Below are 18,092 nucleotides of genomic sequence, written 5' to 3'. Positions count from 1 at the left end.
GGTATTAATTGAGCATCATATTCATTATTACTAGGAGTATTATTTCATCTTAATTCTGTGGTTTATTTTTTAAATTAATATTTTTTCTGAAATTTTATTATTAATAAGAGGGATTACTATAGCGAAATCACTCTAATTAATTATAGTACTTGAATTTGTCTTTTAATTTGAAATTGCAAAATATTTCTCGAGTTTCGAATACTAAATCTTGAAAGTAAAGTGAAAATTAAAGAGTTTTTAAACAAAAAAATAAGAATTGAAACGAATAATTTATATATTTTTTAAAGATAATTATATATTAATTAGGAAAAGAAATTCAGATTTTCATTGTTCTGAAAATTTGACAAGGTTCGTGTCACCAAAAAAATTAAATTTTATAATTTCCCAATTTTTTTTATTTTTCTCAATAAAAAAATATTTGGTATTATATTTTTCAGACACTCCCGGACCTTCGTCGATCCAACAACAACAAGACCTCGCAGTGAAAGGCAGAGCCGTCACGCTAGAATGCAGAGTTCTTGATCTAGGCCATCCCCTTTCCACCATGTTCGAATGGCACAAAGGCGGCGTCCCCCTCAATGAGACAGGACCTCTGCTACACCTGAAGCCTGTGACCGTATCGACTCAAGGAAATTATTCCTGTGCAGCGGTGAATGACATTGGTCCTGGGCCTCCATCCTACTATACTCTATCTGCCGTAGGTTTGTGTTCCGAACCATTTCAATTTACGATTTCTGTGTGTTTGTACTGTCCATAGTAGCTAGTGCCCTATCTCCCTACCTCTGTACACTCTGCGTGCACATCAGCGTGTTAGCAATCAACCGAATCAACATGTCGTCACCCGCATCAGTAATAGGGCTTTGACACGATGCATATATCTCTATCATGTGCGTAAATTGATAGTTCCACGTTATTGTGAAAGGTATGTCTGTAGCACTATGGATTGTGGGTCACGCTATCAAACACATCGACAATGGACCATAAAATGGATTGGAGATTGATGTATTAAATACTAAAGCAGCAGGGAATTAGAATTAATGCTTATATAATAATGTGTCTCAGTGGCAAATGTTGCAGAAATTATTTACTGGAGGAATGTATGGCCGTATCTACATCTTTAGGCAGAGGACATTTCATATGTGTAATCTAGATAATTGCAACATATTTCGTAGTTATAAGATCCTTATGTTGCGAAATGGTTCACATGATTTTTAGTGACCTTATTAAAAGCATTTGGATAAGCTTTCTCTGCATTTTAAAAGTAATTAGTTTTGAAATTTCGTAACTGAATAAATTTAGAATACAATGTAAAAGTATTTTTTTTTAATTTCGTCATTAAAAATTCATTGCAGGACTCTTATTTTTTAAATATAATTCTATTAATCTACAAAAAAGAATCAAAGGAATATTATAAAAAATTATTTAAAAAGAGTTAGAGTTTTAATTTCTTATAATTTGAATTCATTAGTCAAGAAAAAATTGGAACTGTTTAATCCAATTTTGACATAAAAAATAATTTCTTACGTTTAGACAGAATAGAATAAGAAATTTACTTCAATGGTAACTGATTTATTATAAACAGCGTTTAAAATAAAAATAACATGATTGAAAAAAAATCCAGAGTTCGGAAAATATTGTTCAAAATATTTTTATTATTTACTGATAAAATATAAATATTTCAAAAGCAATATGTTTCTAAATTTACACTTTTCTTCAGAAAAAAAATATTAAGTAAAAATTAACAGTGAAATTTCAAATATATTCAGAAACTTACTATTTCAATAAGTAAAAAGAAATAACCAAATATTACCGTTTATATATGTACAAAATTTTACTTATTTACGTTTCTGAAGGCAATTATTTTCATTCAGAACCGGACAATTATTTTAAAGTTTTGCGTTCATTTCAGTAAGAGAAATAATATATATAAATTTCCAAATATCTACAATCAAAAAGTAGTTATTTCTAATTCTATATATTTAAAAAAATGAAGAGGTAAAATACATTAACTATTACAATAGATTAAAAAAATAGCATTACAATTTTGACAACAAAAAAAAATATATTCTAAATATAGCTTATGAAATCTGCAAAGGTAATATTGTTTTGTTAGAGTAAATAATACAAATCTATCTGTATAAACTTACATTTGACTATCCATATAAAGTTGCAGCTGTATTTTTTGTAACAGTAAATGCTTGCTTTCAGTTGAGTACGTTTGCGTTTATTAGAACACTCATTTTTATTCAAGACACGAAAACTTTTCGCATAAAATAAAACTTCCGATGCGTACAGAATTTAAGAAAGTTTATGTGTACTGAAAGATATTTTGCTCTTGCATGTACTAACTTGCAAAATGTATTATTATGCAAATACTTCAGTGCCTAAAAAAATTACACTTTCGTTTACTATTTTTCTTATTTTACTTTTATTTTGTATTTCTAAAAGATAATAGATGTCTGAAGATTCAAATTGGATCTTATATAATATTTTTTTAAAGTTTAGTGAACTAGGACATGGTAAAAAAATAAATAATGAAAAATGTAACAATGGTGGCTGTATTATGTTAAGCTCAATGTGTTTTTTTGGATTATGTAATTCTAATTTATTGTGTTTATCTTCCTTTAATATTATATACTGAATACTTTATTTCCGATATATTTTCCCTTTTATTTATTTTCATATATATAAAAATATATTTAATATTAATTTTGTTTTAATAAATTTTAACTTATATAAACCATTTTAGAATTTTAATTTTTAAATTTCATAGATAACCCAAAACTTTCTTTATTTTCAATTAGTAATTTAATATTTAAAAAAAATATAATCGTTGAACCGAGATCAATGGAAGCCAGTTGTCTTATGATTAAATTAAGGTCTGATATATTAAATTAATAAAGAAATAATCTTTAAGTGAAATTAAAGTCACTCTAATATTTTTATTTTCCAGGTGATTTATGATATAATTATAGCTATAATTCAATATTGCTACATTAATGGGTATTTTTTTTATCTATTCAACTTAAAGCAAAAATTGATAAATAGTTTAATACTGAATAGAGTTGTCGTCAAATACGTCTTGAATAAAGGTTTATGTAAAGGAGTTTTGACAATAATTAATTACATTATTAATATATTTATTAGTTAAAGATTGCGTTACTTTTCAGATGAAAGATTATGTTACATTTTTAATGTCACTTGTATTAAATTAAAATATCACGGACGGTTTTAATAACTTAATGATGAAATGTGTTTTTGACAATTTTTAATACTTCTTTAGTTCTTTTTTTAAATTATTCGTTAGGCATTTTTTTTAATTTTAAACATGCATTTTTAGAAATTAAAAGTATTTTTATTATATTCTTTTTATAAAAACTATTTTTTTATATTATCATATATTTTATAATTTGATTTTTTCTAATTTGAGTGAATCATCATGAGTTGGATTTTGCAAGTATTATTATATTATTAAAAGAAGGTTATTATTTTTTTTAAATGAATCAAGTTTTTGTGTGGGATAGCATTTTGCCAAATGCTGGCATTCACCTTCATTCTAGACAAAACAATTTATCTGCGTGTCTGTAAATACTATTAAAAAATACAAATTAGCATCTTTTGGTATTATATGAAATTAGACATGAAAATGTGTTCAATCGAAACAATGTCATGTATATTTACAACATGGACTCAAACATGAACTTCTTTTTCTAATCTGAAATTTCTGAATCGTAATAATACTTCACAATTTCTGCTTATTTCATCTAAATTCATTAATCAGATTTTTAGTATCCTTATTTATTTTTTAATTATTAAAAAATTTCCTTAATACTATGATGAGTAAATAGGAAAGAAATACTTTGTGCAACATTTCATAAAGAAAAAAAAATAATCCAAATATCAACTTAACTATTCTTATTTAATAATCCTCTGCACATATCGAATTACCTAAAAATATTGAGTTCCAAAATTTAAAATTACTTTATTAACTTTTCTCAACAAAAATAAATTTTATTCTTTATTGAGAACTCGTGGTAGTAAAATTAGTAACTGATGGGGCGCACTCACTGGCGTTGCCCTTCCACCGAAGCGTGGATTTCCATTGGACTCAAAAGATGTCTTCGCCCAAATTAGGGGCATTCTACGCCGCAATTAAACATTTTCGAATATTTATTGCTATCATAAGCTATCCTTGAATATGAATGGGAAGGATATTAAAGCAAATTACGCAGCCAGTTGTAATACGTGACGCCTTAATCGGAGTAGATTAATCTTTGAGGATTAAAAGCTTACGTTTTCCGCCCAGTGGATCCGATAGGTTGTCAGAAATCGTATCAGATATAAAGTCATTTTACATCATCATTTGCTTTCCTTGCATCTTCAATCTGTTGTAAATACTGCACGGCACCATCTTTTCTAAAGCATTGGCTTACGGTAAATGCATTAATTTTCATTCTGAAATGAAACTTAATAACGATGAGTCGAGGTTTTATTTGAGAAATACGAGAATTTTAGGCACTAGGAACATTAAAAAAAATGAATGGTCGTTAGGAAACGTAGAGGGATGTATAAATACGGAGATATGTTTTTTTTTTCTTGTTCGTGTTAAATTTGAAATTAAATGGACTTAAATATGCATTTATTTTGCTGATATGATTCGGGAAATGTATCTATTGCGCTTATCTTGTTAATGTAATTGGCGTCTGGAATGGAAAAAATAGAAAATAATTTTTGACTATTCAGAAAAATGGATGATATATCTACTTATATGAGTAACTTTTTATATTAGATGCATTTCAAAAATTAAAAGTCAAATGAAATATTTTGTGGAATTATTAGTTAAAATCCAGCAGAAGGAAATATTTCATTAAAAATAAAAATATATCATAGTTATAATAATTAGTGCACCGCTTGAATTAAGTTAATTTCAAACATAACAAAAGCTTCTTAGCCTTTATCTAATGATGAATGATGGCTCTATAATAACAATAAAAATATAAGCTGATTTGATTTTGTGAAATAATTGTGGTAGTTATTTCCAAAACAATTGTTTCTTCTCTAAAAGGAAACTTATTATTTAATAATATTTTTTTTATTTAGTTAGTTAGAAATATGGGAAGAAATTTTATCGACTTTTTACATAATCGATTTCACAAATAAATTTGAAAAAGCTTGAGCTCATCAGCTAAAACAAAAAACATACCTTTAATTGAAAGACTTATTGTTAAATCAATTTTTAAATTGCATAAAGTCCCAAATATTAAAACGCCACATATGGAAGAAAAAAAAATATGTACCGATTTAAATAATCAGTTTATCGGTTATAAACAGCATAATTCGCAACTCTTTTTTCCCAAAATATCATTGTCTGGGGGTTTTATTTTATTTCGAATAATATATTCTGATTGATCTTTTTTCCAAAACTTTTACAATAGAAATATAAATATCTCTTGCTGTTATTATATTTTAATTGTGTTTTTTGCATTACAAATCGAATAATTTTTTGGCAAGATTATTATTGTATATCATTGCCAAAAACTTAGTTCGGATTTTTAAAAGTTATTTTGCGAAAGATTATAAAAATTAATATAAGAAAAATGCTAAAAGTACATTAATTTTTCTATATTATTTTTATCTGGAAATTAGTTAAATACATGTGGGAATTCAAATATTATTATAAATTTTAATTTTTGTATAACATTAAATATTTTCCAAATTCAATAAAAAAATAAATATATAAAGTATTACTTAGAGTAAGAAATTTTATTTAAGCAATATTTGCAATAGGAACTGGAATTCACAGAATAATATGTTACTAATGTTCTTTTATAGTTTTTGCTAAAGCAAATTTATTGTTTCTGAGCTAAATATTTTTTAAATTCAAATATCCTGAAATGTAGACAATCGCCCTAATATTGATAGTTTTATAAGCATTTTATAGACAACTTATTCAGAATGTTAAAAGTAAGTTATAAGTAAGCAAATTGATTTGTGCACCTTAAAATATCTTCGGCAATCCGTTCTTAACATATTCACTTACATTACTTGTATACACGAATAGTCACTATGATTACATATCATTGTATACGTTACCTTACTTTACGTTACTAAACGACCTTACGTTATTAAAAATATATTTCATATATCAAAATCCAGATAATAAATTTTATTTATTACTACACATTTAAGCTTAAGAAATCCAGCTAGATAAATTTTAATGGCGTTAATCAAAAAAAAAAAATAATAATAAATAAATATATATTTTTTCTAAAACATATATTATTGAAATAATTCTTTGACACTATGAAGAAAAGAATGCATAGCGATTTTTGCACGAAGTTAAAATTTATGAAAATATTTTTCCTTTATGATTGCACAGCAAAAATTCCAAAGCTTCTTCCCTTAAACCATCCACTGACTCACCCCACCTCAGATAAACCATTCACTGACTCATCCCTTCTCCGATCACTAGCCATCAATTTTTTATTCATTATGTTATCGCCGTTCACATGTCTAACCATTCTCTGTCTTTCTGTCTCCCATTTTCAAATCAGCACCACCGTCCTTCGTGAAGAAGCTGCCCGAGAGGGGTGGAGTGCTGCGGAACACCACCAACGTCCAGTTGTCCTGCCACGTGGAGTGCCACCCCCTCTGCGAGCTCGAGTGGCTTCGAAACAACGAGAGCCTAAGAGACTCGATCGTGTTCGAGAGCAAGGTTGCCCACCACAGACCCGATCCTCGAAGAAACCTCTTCAGTTCCATCAGCTCCGTGCTAACCTGGAATATGAGTCTTCTACCGGTCAACAGTTTCGATTACGCCACCTTCACTTGCAGGAGCTCAGGAAACGAGATTGGAGCGGGAGTGTCCAGTACAATGGCTTTCAGGGTGGAATGTAAGTAGATAATGGTGATTTCGAAAGATTAGCGTGGGTGAAACTGGTTTCTCTAGAGCTTCTTTGCGTTTTAAACGTTCGTCAGTGTTTTTGTTAATATTATTCTTAAACGAACTCTATAAAAAAATCACAAAAAAAAATGATGATAAATAAATTTGCGTTATTATTACTTCCAATAAACTTGTAAGTAACAGACCAGTAAAATTGAAAGTAAATAATGTTACTTCAACTAAATTTGGAAGTAACTATGTAAAACGATATATATATATATATATATATATATATATATATATATATATATATATATATATATATATATATATAAAGAATGGGAAGAATCATTTAAAGGATTGATTCGTTACATTTTTAAAAATTATTTGCTTTCAATCTGCAAAGAAATAATTTAGAACTTGGAAGTGAAAGATTCTGGTAAGAGAAAATTTCTTATATATATATACACATAAATGTATATTTCTGGATGTTTCTGCTAATTAGGTGTTTTAACACCAAACTATTCACTGAGTAAAACCAAAATCAGAATTAAAACTTAAAAAAAAATCATTGAATTATTTTTTTCCAAAAATTACATTTCTAATAGTATACTAAAATGTGGAAATAATAATAGTAATAAAAAAAAATCATATAGTATTAATTAAAATAATTCAGTTTTAAAAATGTTTTTTTATAAATATAATTAAATAGGTTTTACTCAAATTCATTAATAGATGACTCTATACTTATTGAACCATATTTAAATTAAATTGAACTGTTAATTGACATTCAAGCTTAGAATATATTAAAACAGTTCATTTTCTTCAATGGCATGAACAATTTAACATTTTAAAACTGTATGTCGTCAATGATTTATTTTTAAAATTCTACCTATATAAACTTTAAATAAATGAAATTAAATAAATGTAGGTAAAAAAATAATTAACTAATTTGGCAATGAGAATAAAAAGATAGATTTTACTATCATTTGTAGTACTTAAATAAATATATATTTAATTCTCATCTGAAAATAATTATTTGCACAATATTTTTTTTTAATTATACATTATTGTTGCTTTTATATATTCGGCACAAAGCAATTCAAATAAAAAAAAATGGCAAGATATCCCAAAGCAACCTGAAGAACCTAATTGAATTTCTGAGGTAATTATTTTCACAGAAAAATAAAATTTTAATTTCAACTAATTGTTATATCATGACATGTGTTTATTATCCTTCATTTTTCAATGATTAATCCTTATTGACAATAATGCGTAATCAACGAGTCATGAAAGATGTTAGTTAACGTAAATTAATTTAATATCTGTAACTTGAATAGGATATATGTAATATGTTAAAAAAGGAAAGCGAAATTAATTGGTTAAGATTCTTTCATTAAATTCTTTCATTATGGGAATTAAGTAATTTCGCATGTACCTAAGATACTTGGTTATTTTTTATATTCTATGAGAAAAAAAAAACTTGTGGTATTTTAGAATTAAACCTTTCTTAGCTGAATTCCGATTGAAAATACAGAATGATTTAAATTATTATAATGGATCTGAGAAAGATGGAATAAATTTCTTTATTTTTTTCATTTTCTCCAAATTTTGTTTAATATTTATTTTTAAAATATATAATAGGCGATGAATTTCAAAATAAATAAATAAATACTTTTGTAGTTTGTAGATTTGCGTATGTTATATGCTGTTTCTTTATCTAGGCTTAAGTTCACCCATAGAAGATGCAAACTAGTAACATTTTTATTATTATTTGATTTATAAGTTCATTCATTAGAAAGACAAATTATGAATAAGTTGGCATTAATACTCTTACTAGAAAATGCGAAATTTGCTCGGTATGAAATGTATAAAGTTAGATTAAAAACAAACTGCATTAACTTACATAACATTTTGATTTTCAAAATTTAAAAGAAGATATTCATATTTCTCCTTCCATTTACTGCAAACGCAAAGAATTAAGGAAAAAATTTCAGGAATAATAACTTAGGCTTTCCTGATTATAGTGATTAATAGATGAAAAATTTAGCTCGTAGTAAAACATTATCTTGTAAGGATTTCTTTCAAATATTTTCCAAGTAATGTTTAATTTGTTTCCTGAACTATTGTCTTAAATATTTGGAAGTAACATATCTATATTATGCAATTTTATCTTAAGAAATAATACAAATTTGACTATAAATAAATTAAATAAATATAAATTTTATTATTTATATTTATTTTATTTTATTTTTGCGAATTATATAAAAAACAAATTTATATAACTAAAAGTATATTTAAAACAATGTATGTAGGCTGAGGAATAATTTAATCAAATACTTTGGAATGTACCTTCTTTAGTTTATTCAATAAATAAAGAAATATTATTCCGAGATTCAATTATAGAAAGTAGGCCTTTAACTAAGGAATATATTTTTAAAAAATAAAGAAAATGAGTCAAATAAATTTAGAAATATTCATCCCAAAAGATGTTTACCTTTGCAAAAGCTATATCTTTGCACACCTAAAATAGGATGAATAAATACAACCTTTCTGTTTTCATTTTAGTTTAATTGATTAATTAAGTGCTTTAAACCCTTGAAATATTTATAAAGTTCCAAATTCTCCTTTCCATTTATTAAATCGAAACTTGGCTCTAAGAAATATCTAAGCTCTTCATAGAAAATGAATGAAATTCACGCGGTTGAAATTTTTCTTTTTCTAAAAATGAATCAATTCCTAAGCTCATGGATTCAATGTATGTCATGAAGTCTGTAAAATATACTTAAAAACTCTTCGGCCATTCGTATGCGAGACTGATATCGGAAGTTGGTTCCATGAATTGCGCTAGAACCTTACGAAAAAGGAACTTCCGTGGAATTTCTGAGCTGGACCTGGTGGTTTTAATCCATGGAGCAGAAAGATCTTCCCATGTTGGATAATCCAAGCGTATTGAATTCTATATGGATTTCTTTGAATAACCCTAAGTCTGTGAGGCAAAAGTTGGCTTTGAAGAATATTTTTCCCTTCAGGAATTTTAAGAGTACGTGGGCTTGAAAAATCTTGGAGATATTTTCGTCTTTTTTTTTTTTTTTCTTTTCTTTTTTTCATTTGTGTATAAATCATGAAAAGTAGAAAGATCTGTCCACAGCAGCAACGTGGACTTCGGAAAGAAAAAGAAGAATAAGAATAAAAAATCTCGCAGCATAGCCAGAAGGTTTTATAAAATTCTGTGAAATATGGAGGCGAACTTTTGAGTTTCTGTTTGAAGTCCTTTCTCATGTTACGTCTCGTTAATCTTCAGTTATGCCATTCAATATATGTGGTATTTTGAGCTTTAAAATCTCTTAATATGACTGATGCATATATTTTATTGCAATGAATATTTTTTAAATTTGTATCAGGAAATATGTCCATTATTTCATTCTCTATTATAATCCTCTATAGTACTAAATGTATCATACAGTTATATATAACTTTTTCATACTTGTTATCCCAAGGTACATTTTTTTGAAAAAAAAAACATTGTTCCCCTTTATTCACCTGAAAATTTTTGAAAGAAAATCAGAAATTTTTAATTACAAGTTCCCCTTTATTCACCTGAAAATTTTTGAAAGAAAATCAGAAATTTTTAATGACAAGTATTATAAACAGATGATTTTCTTATTAATTTTAATTTTTATTTAAAAAATGATTCTGAATGAGGAAAACAATATTAATCTTTTTAAGATTCTGCCACTAATTTCGGACCATACTTAGGATATTTCTGTATATTTTAGTGAAAATAAGGGATTAGAGTATTGAAGAATGTGCATTCCTAATGTAGAAAAAAACTGTAACAATTGATTCTGTGAAAATAATCTAGGATTATTTTCATTAATTTTTTTTATGAGTTAATTCTATCCTTCATCTCATTAAAGGATATTTTCTACTGCTTTGTTATTTTGAACAAAGCATCTTGATCCCCGAAGATTTTAGAGTTATCTTAATGACCCAAAGCATTGTTTCTCTTATATTAATTTATAAAAAAAAATAATATGATGACAGTTTCATTAAGATCAGTTCGATTTCGACATCTCATAATATGTTAAGAGAAAATTTAAAACAATAATTTTTGATGAAAAATGCGGTTTAGGATATCGATTTCAAAAATAATTTCAAGAATCATAATAGTTTTAATACCGATTGCTTTTATATCAAGTTATCGTCAATTATTTATTTCTTCCCTAATCTTTCTTCTGGTACATCCATTTTCTGTTGCTGAAGATATAGTGACTTTTAAAGGATCTGGAATCATCGCAAAAAGATATACCATATACCATCCGTACTTTTATTCTGCAGGACATTTTTGTGGTATTTTATAAATCATTCAAATATTTGCTTTCGATAAATAAGAAATATTTAATAATTTATATATAAATTTACGCATTAGATAAAAATCTAATTTTAGAAATTGAAAACTAATTCATCCAACTATGTTTGCAATTATTCTTTTATACAACTTTTTTTTTTTTTTTTGCTTCAAAGCTTAGATTGAAATTGCATGTGCGGAAAGATATATGTATACATATTCCTGTAAGAGGTATTAGTTAAAAATATGTTACATATTTTCAATTAGCTTCAATAAGATTTTCAATTAGCTTCAACTAATCAAACCGTTAAACTTCGTTCGCTTTGTAAGGATTATTAGGAAAATTGTATAATGCAAAGAATGTGTTCTAAAATAAGAAATTAAACTACTTTTTTAATTTACATTTCTGGGTAAATATCAAAGATATAAAGTATCATGTTTTTCAAGGAAAAAAAAAAGCGATAAAAAACTGACTAAGTTGACTTTGTTAAATTAAGCCCATTCAAACCAGTTTCTATCCATTCTTTCCATATAAGTTACAAACTTCAAATAAACCTCACATATTTTCCCTATTTTTACCAAAATCTTGAAAACTGACGTCCTCACCCGAAGTCTGTTTTATTTCATTTCATTGCTAGATCCTCCTGAAAACATCCAGATATCCGCCGTCCGCCTGGAAGTGATGGAAGGTGAAATTCTGGACGACCTGGTGTGCAGTGCCTCGGCACACCCATTAGCAAATTATGAGTGGCGAGTGGATGGCTCGGTTGTGGCCCGAGGACCCGTCCTCTCCTTCAATTCGTCCTTGTCTCGAGCCATGGGTGGAAACTATACGTGTGTCGTAATGAATCGACATGGCATGGCGAGGGCTACAGTTTCCATTACTGTATTGCGTAAGTATTATTTAATTCATTTGCTCTGTTCTTTCCTAATCAAATCCATGATTTGAGGCGCTTCATAATACACTGATTATTCTGAACCGTCTTTAATTGTTTAAGAAAATAAATAAATTAAAGTCTTCCCCTATGAGTGGGTTTAGATGCAGAACCATTATAATACTTTCTGAAGAAGCGCATCTTTGCGTTTCATAGCTATTCGAATCCATTGCCTCCAAGAAAATGAATCTTCTTCTCAATACTATATTGCATATGTCTTGTATAATTAATTTGATATTTTCTTTTCTAATCAAATCAGTGTTTTGTGGCTTTTCATAATGTATTGATTACTCTATGTTGCTTTAATTGTCTAAGAAAATGAACCAGTTAAACATTTCCCTTAGGGTAGTTAGGGAAGTTTAGTTCCTTTTATGGGTAATTATGAGTGGTTTAGGTGCAGAACCATTACAATGTTTTCCGAAGTAGCACATCTTTGCGTTTCATACTTATTCGAATATGATTGCCTCCAAGGAAATTCATTTTCTTCTCAATACTATACTACATATGTCTTGTTTAATTCATTTGATATTTTCTTTTCTAATCAAATCAGTGTTTTGTGGAGTCTCATAATGTATTGATTACTCTATGTTGCTTTAATTGTCTAAGAAAATGAACCAGTTAAACATTTCCCTTAGGGTAGTTAGGGAAGTTTAGTTCCTTTTATGGGTAATTATGAGTGGTTTAGGTGCAGAACCATTACAATGTTTTCCGAAGTAGCACATCTTTGCGTTTCATACTTATTCGAATATGATTGCCTCCAAGGAAATTCATTTTCTTCTCAATACTATACTACATATGTCTTGTTTAATTCATTTGATATTTTCTTTTCTAATCAAATCAGTGTTTTGTGGAGTCTCATAATGCATTGATTATTATATGCTTGCTTTAATTAACTTAGAAAATAAACCAATTAAATCTTTCCCTTATGGCAGTTAGGGAAGTTAAGTTAGTTCCGTTTATGGGTAGTTAGGATGCAGGATCTTTATAATGTTTTCCGAAGTAGCACAACTCTGCGCCATTAAAAGATTAGAAAAGCATTGCTTAGTGGAATTGAGTCTTTTCATTGTAACACATACCAGTTTGATGCGTCCATAATAAGTCCAAAACAATTCTAAGTTATCTATTTTTTTAAGAAAATTGCTCGAATATATAGTATAAAATTAAATAAATAAGAGAGAAAAAAAAAGAAAAATGAATTGAATCCAGTAACAATATATATTCGTTTTAGCTCTCTCTCTCTCTCTGTATGTGCGCGCGTGTGTATGTGTGTGTGTGTGTGTGTGTGTGTGTGTGTGTGTGTGTGTGTGTGTGTGTGTGTGTGTGTGTGTGTGTGTGTGCTACAAAACATACTCTTTGAGCATATTATTTTCTTCCCTTATCATATAAAATATAATTTCTCCGTTTAATGTGTCTCTTCAATAAAACATATAATGCTGAAGTCTCACTAGAATCTTTTATTAAATTTGCTCTATTTAGATCTGAAATTATTACAGAATTTTCAAAAATTAATTAATAATTAATGGAAATTACAAATAAATTGAGATCGACAATATGAAACTACTTTCAGTTCGATAATGCTTTCAGTTCGATAAAATTACATTCTTATACATAACCAATATATTATATATTATTGCAGTAAATGTTCCGACGTTTTATGTATTGTTTCCATTTACTTTTGAAATTATTTTAAAATAGTACGCTTTCTTGGCTGGCATGGGATTAATAAAATGTATCATGCGATTTCAACGATGATAAGTCTCCAAAATTCCCTATAGGGCAAACATTTGGGTCCGAAACTATTACATTTACCTGATAAACACATTTTGGTAATACGCTGATTGAGAAGGATTTTTTTTAAAATATTTAATTTCCTATTTTAATAAAGAAGCAATACATTTCTCAACATTTTCTCTCATTAATTTCTCAGCGTGTTATGGAACATAATTATTTTCATACTGAATTAAAATAAATGCAATTGTTTTCAATTTCTTTAAAGTCTATTTTAATAAAATGATTTTTTTAATTTTAATATTTTTAAAAATACATTTTTTAATATATTTTACATCAATAATTTTTCGTTTTTTTAGTTGCCAGATTTATATTCATGTGTATAACAAGGGTATTAAATGCATTTATGTGAGCATTTTGTTGCAAATAAATAAATAAAAACATTTTTTAATTCAAATTTAAAACATGTTCATGCTACATTATCTTTGATTATAGGTTCGAATCTATTAAACTAATTTCTGTAAATAATATTCATTTATTTAAGTTATTCATATTAATGCCTGATATATTAATAGATTATCATCAGTCAAACAGTTTATATGATAAAAATTTTTTAAAAATTGCACTAAAACTTTTTATTAGCATTTATATTTTGTATTAAATGCTTGGTTATAAAATATAACGAATATATTAATGTATTGGCTTGAGTACGAAGTTTATACAAATATTTAATGATTTTATTGAATTTAATACTTATTATCCTTAAAGAGAAATCTTTTCTTCAAAAACATTATATTATCAATGGAAGGCACTTAAAGAGAGAAGCGCAAATGATTTTAATTATAATATATGGAGAATCTAATAAATACTTCAGTAGCAGAGTTAGAATTGTTCTAAGACTTATCAGAAATATTGATGGTTATTCATTCGAAATACGAACTCGTACATTGATTAGAAAGGAAATTTAATTGTATCAATTAATACTTTTAACAAATAAATTATTGGGAATGGAGCATTGTTAAATCAATTTTAGATGATTGCTTCAATTCAAACTCCAAGTGGTAATGTAAATGTTTGTTGAACAATTTAATTCAAAACATGTCGTAGAAGTCTGTTTCCAATTTAATGCTTATTAAACGAATTTTCGAAAATGCATCAGTTTTCGTAATAATTTGGAATAAAATAAGATTGCGTTACCTGGTAATGTAAATCCTTTAAATATCTATAATAAATTCTTGAATTAAGAATTTATATAGATTTTGAAAAATCTAATATTAGATAATAAATAATCATTAGAGAGATTTTGTATTGAACAATATATTACTCAATGTTGAATGATTTGATTAGATATATGCTGATAATTATTTTGTTTTATCACTGAAAGAAATTTTATAATAATAATAATAAATATTTTATAATAATTATAATGAAATAAATGTCTTCAAATGTTTAAAAACTTAATAATTATTTTAATTTGTAACTAAAAATTATTTTTCTGGTTATTTTTTTATTGGATTATACTTCCTATATTATATTTCAAATCATTCCAAAGCCTCTAGCCTAATTCCAAACATTGGAGCGTTTTCGCAAATTTTTATTTCTTCTGAAGTCTTATGGCCTCCATTGATAACCACATTCTCACATTTCATCCCTATTTTCGAGAGGTATCGCATAACAAAATTTTAGCAATGCTTTTTAAACTCAACAACTGAATTTTTTTCATAAAATTATATAGCCGCTTTGTAAGCAAAGCTAATGAGCCAGGAAGGTCTTTTTACAGCAATAAACATATTTAATTTTCGCAGCTTTTCTAGATTCCAGTTTTTTTCTTCTATTCTAGTTTCTTCTTTATTCAGAAATATTTCACTTGCATCCAAAGCTGTTTTACTCTTATGAGTAATTTTTGTTCAACAGTTGGTCTATGAATTCATTCCTTTTATTTATTTTTCATCCCTCCGGTACTCTTTACCGTTGTGATGCTAGTTTCAATGTATAAAAGCTGTAAAGTTGTCAGTAAAAATTAAGATTTTATGATTGAGAAATTATTTTGATTTCTCTTAATATTTAAAACTAAATAAACCTAGAAATGAAAATGCATAATACAGAAGGTAAAAGATACAAAACGGATGCTTTCCTTATATTCTTTTTTTATACTCTACATTTAACGTGGGAGGTAAATCATGCTATAAGTATCCGTCGAAAATTTATCATAGTATTAATATACTGGATATTTCAAAATTGCCTTTTTAAAAATCAGATATCATTCATTCTCTTAACTTGCTATCTCCTTTTCACGAGATTTACGTGACTTGTAATGATTACAAATTTACTTATAATAAGGAAGAACGTGTGAATGTGCTGTCGCTGTACAGATCTGGTTATTTCACTTATAGCTTTTAAATTCGGTACATATTTTTCTTGATAGAGGGAGAATGTTTATCTTAGAGAGAATTGTTTGAAAATATAATAATTAAAAATTGTTGCATTTTTTAAAGTTTTTTTTTTTCCCGAAATAAATTCTTAAAATATTATTGCACAAAAATAAATTTCAAACCGTTTAAAAATTTAAAAAAAAATATTTTTAGTGGTATCGATTGTGTATATATTTTTTTCTAATTTTTGGCATTTTTTTACAACACCTGTTATTTTGCAAGTAACTACCAGCAACGGATAACATTGATACTCTGAAATTCGAACCATTTTTATTGCTTCATCAGATATTTAATCGCATGATTTTTTTTCCATTGTTGAAGGCTAAAGATGAAAGATTCTATTTAAGCCTGTGTCATTTATAAGACAAATAATAAAAAGGGAAGTTATAATGCCACAAAATTTAGAAGACAGATTGGTGATAAATTTATTTTGTAATAGTACTATGATATAATTGGATTTCTATGGGAAGGTCCATGTATGCAATGAAGAAAACATAGAAAGAACAATATCACATGGATTTCATAAAGTTATATCTGCCGAAGACACTCTGTGTATAAGGTGGCTGGTGCGCGTATAAATCTGTCGTGATCACAAAGTCCTCCAAGTCGAGACAATACCAATGGAGGTACTGGTTCAGAGGGGATCGTTCTCTGATCCATGTCTAAATTACAATCTTTAGATGAATGAATGAAATGTATGAATGAAGCCCGCCCCGTAAAAAGGGTTGTGACACATTAGTTGCTAGTCGTACCACTAGATGGCGCTATTGAAACCAGAGATGCTAAAAATCTCGGTTGAAAATCGCTGACTTTGTCAGCGGGATTGTCTATGACAAGTGCCATAAGAAACAACAACGAAGTTATATCAAAAACATTTAACTGAAATTAAATACTCCCAATATTTTTGACGAACCAGTTGGAGATTAAAGACGACTACATTTTATATAATATTACAATAATATCTAATTACTGGATTCCATCATATGAATTATATAAATTTGTTTCGTTTCATGAGTAGTTAGACATATTTTCTAGCGATTTAAAATAATATTCGATAATTCGATATAATTATTCAAAAATAATGTCAGTTAAAATAATATAAATTCCTATGAAGTCAGCAATCTCTATGATGCATTAAAAAATCAGGCTTAATTCATTCAATTATTAAATACAAGATTTCAATGAGACAGTATGACTGCACTTTGAAAAAAAAAAGATTTTTAATTAAAGTTGATTTAAAAATTTGCTGAGCAGTTAGATACTTCAAAGGAGTAAATCAATTGGAAACGAAAACAAATTAAAAGAAATACCCGATCATGAATGCTTAATGTTTTCTAGCACGATTTTTGCAATAAGTTTCAGTAAGCTTATTTATTTTTCACGATCATCTTCTAATGTACCTAATTACCAAACCGCTGCTGGTTACTTAGTAAAAGAGCACTAAAAACTAGCCGGTGAGATGCGTATATTTTAACTCCATTATTCTTATTCCGCTATTTGCCTTTTCGGCTGTGGAGACGTAGCGTCTAAGAGAGCTTGCTTAATTTTACACTTGATTTGCATAAAACTAATTTACCTTCTCCTCTGGGATACCTGAAATTTCCCCCTTCTAAGAAAACCATTAATTTACTGCGCCTTCAACTTTTGATTGCATTATTTGAATTATTTTGTCGAACGCTTAAAGAAAAAGAGAGAAGGAAAAATAGGGGGACTTGAAAGTTTTTAAAGTTAATTAATGAAACATGTATTTTTTTATCTACATC

The 18,092-nt window shown here is 27.3% G+C and overlaps 1 protein-coding gene across 1 annotated transcript in view; it reads left to right on the top strand.

Annotated features, from left to right (window-relative positions):
• The window catches only part of LOC129969346 (B-cell receptor CD22-like), a 297,654-nt gene that overhangs the window by 220,004 nt on the left and 59,558 nt on the right, over positions 1–18,092 (top strand). Inside the window, exons 7-9 of the mRNA XM_056083883.1 lie at positions 438–701; positions 6,555–6,893; positions 11,873–12,127. Of these exons, the coding sequence (XP_055939858.1) occupies positions 438–701; positions 6,555–6,893; positions 11,873–12,127 (858 nt within the window). The remainder of the gene's footprint in view (positions 1–437; positions 702–6,554; positions 6,894–11,872; positions 12,128–18,092) is intronic.

The sequence above is a fragment of the Argiope bruennichi genome, chromosome 5 (genome assembly GCF_947563725.1).
Source record: "Argiope bruennichi chromosome 5, qqArgBrue1.1, whole genome shotgun sequence".
NCBI lineage: Eukaryota > Metazoa > Arthropoda > Arachnida > Araneae > Araneidae > Argiope > Argiope bruennichi.
This window is presented reverse-complemented; position numbering and strand designations above follow the sequence as displayed.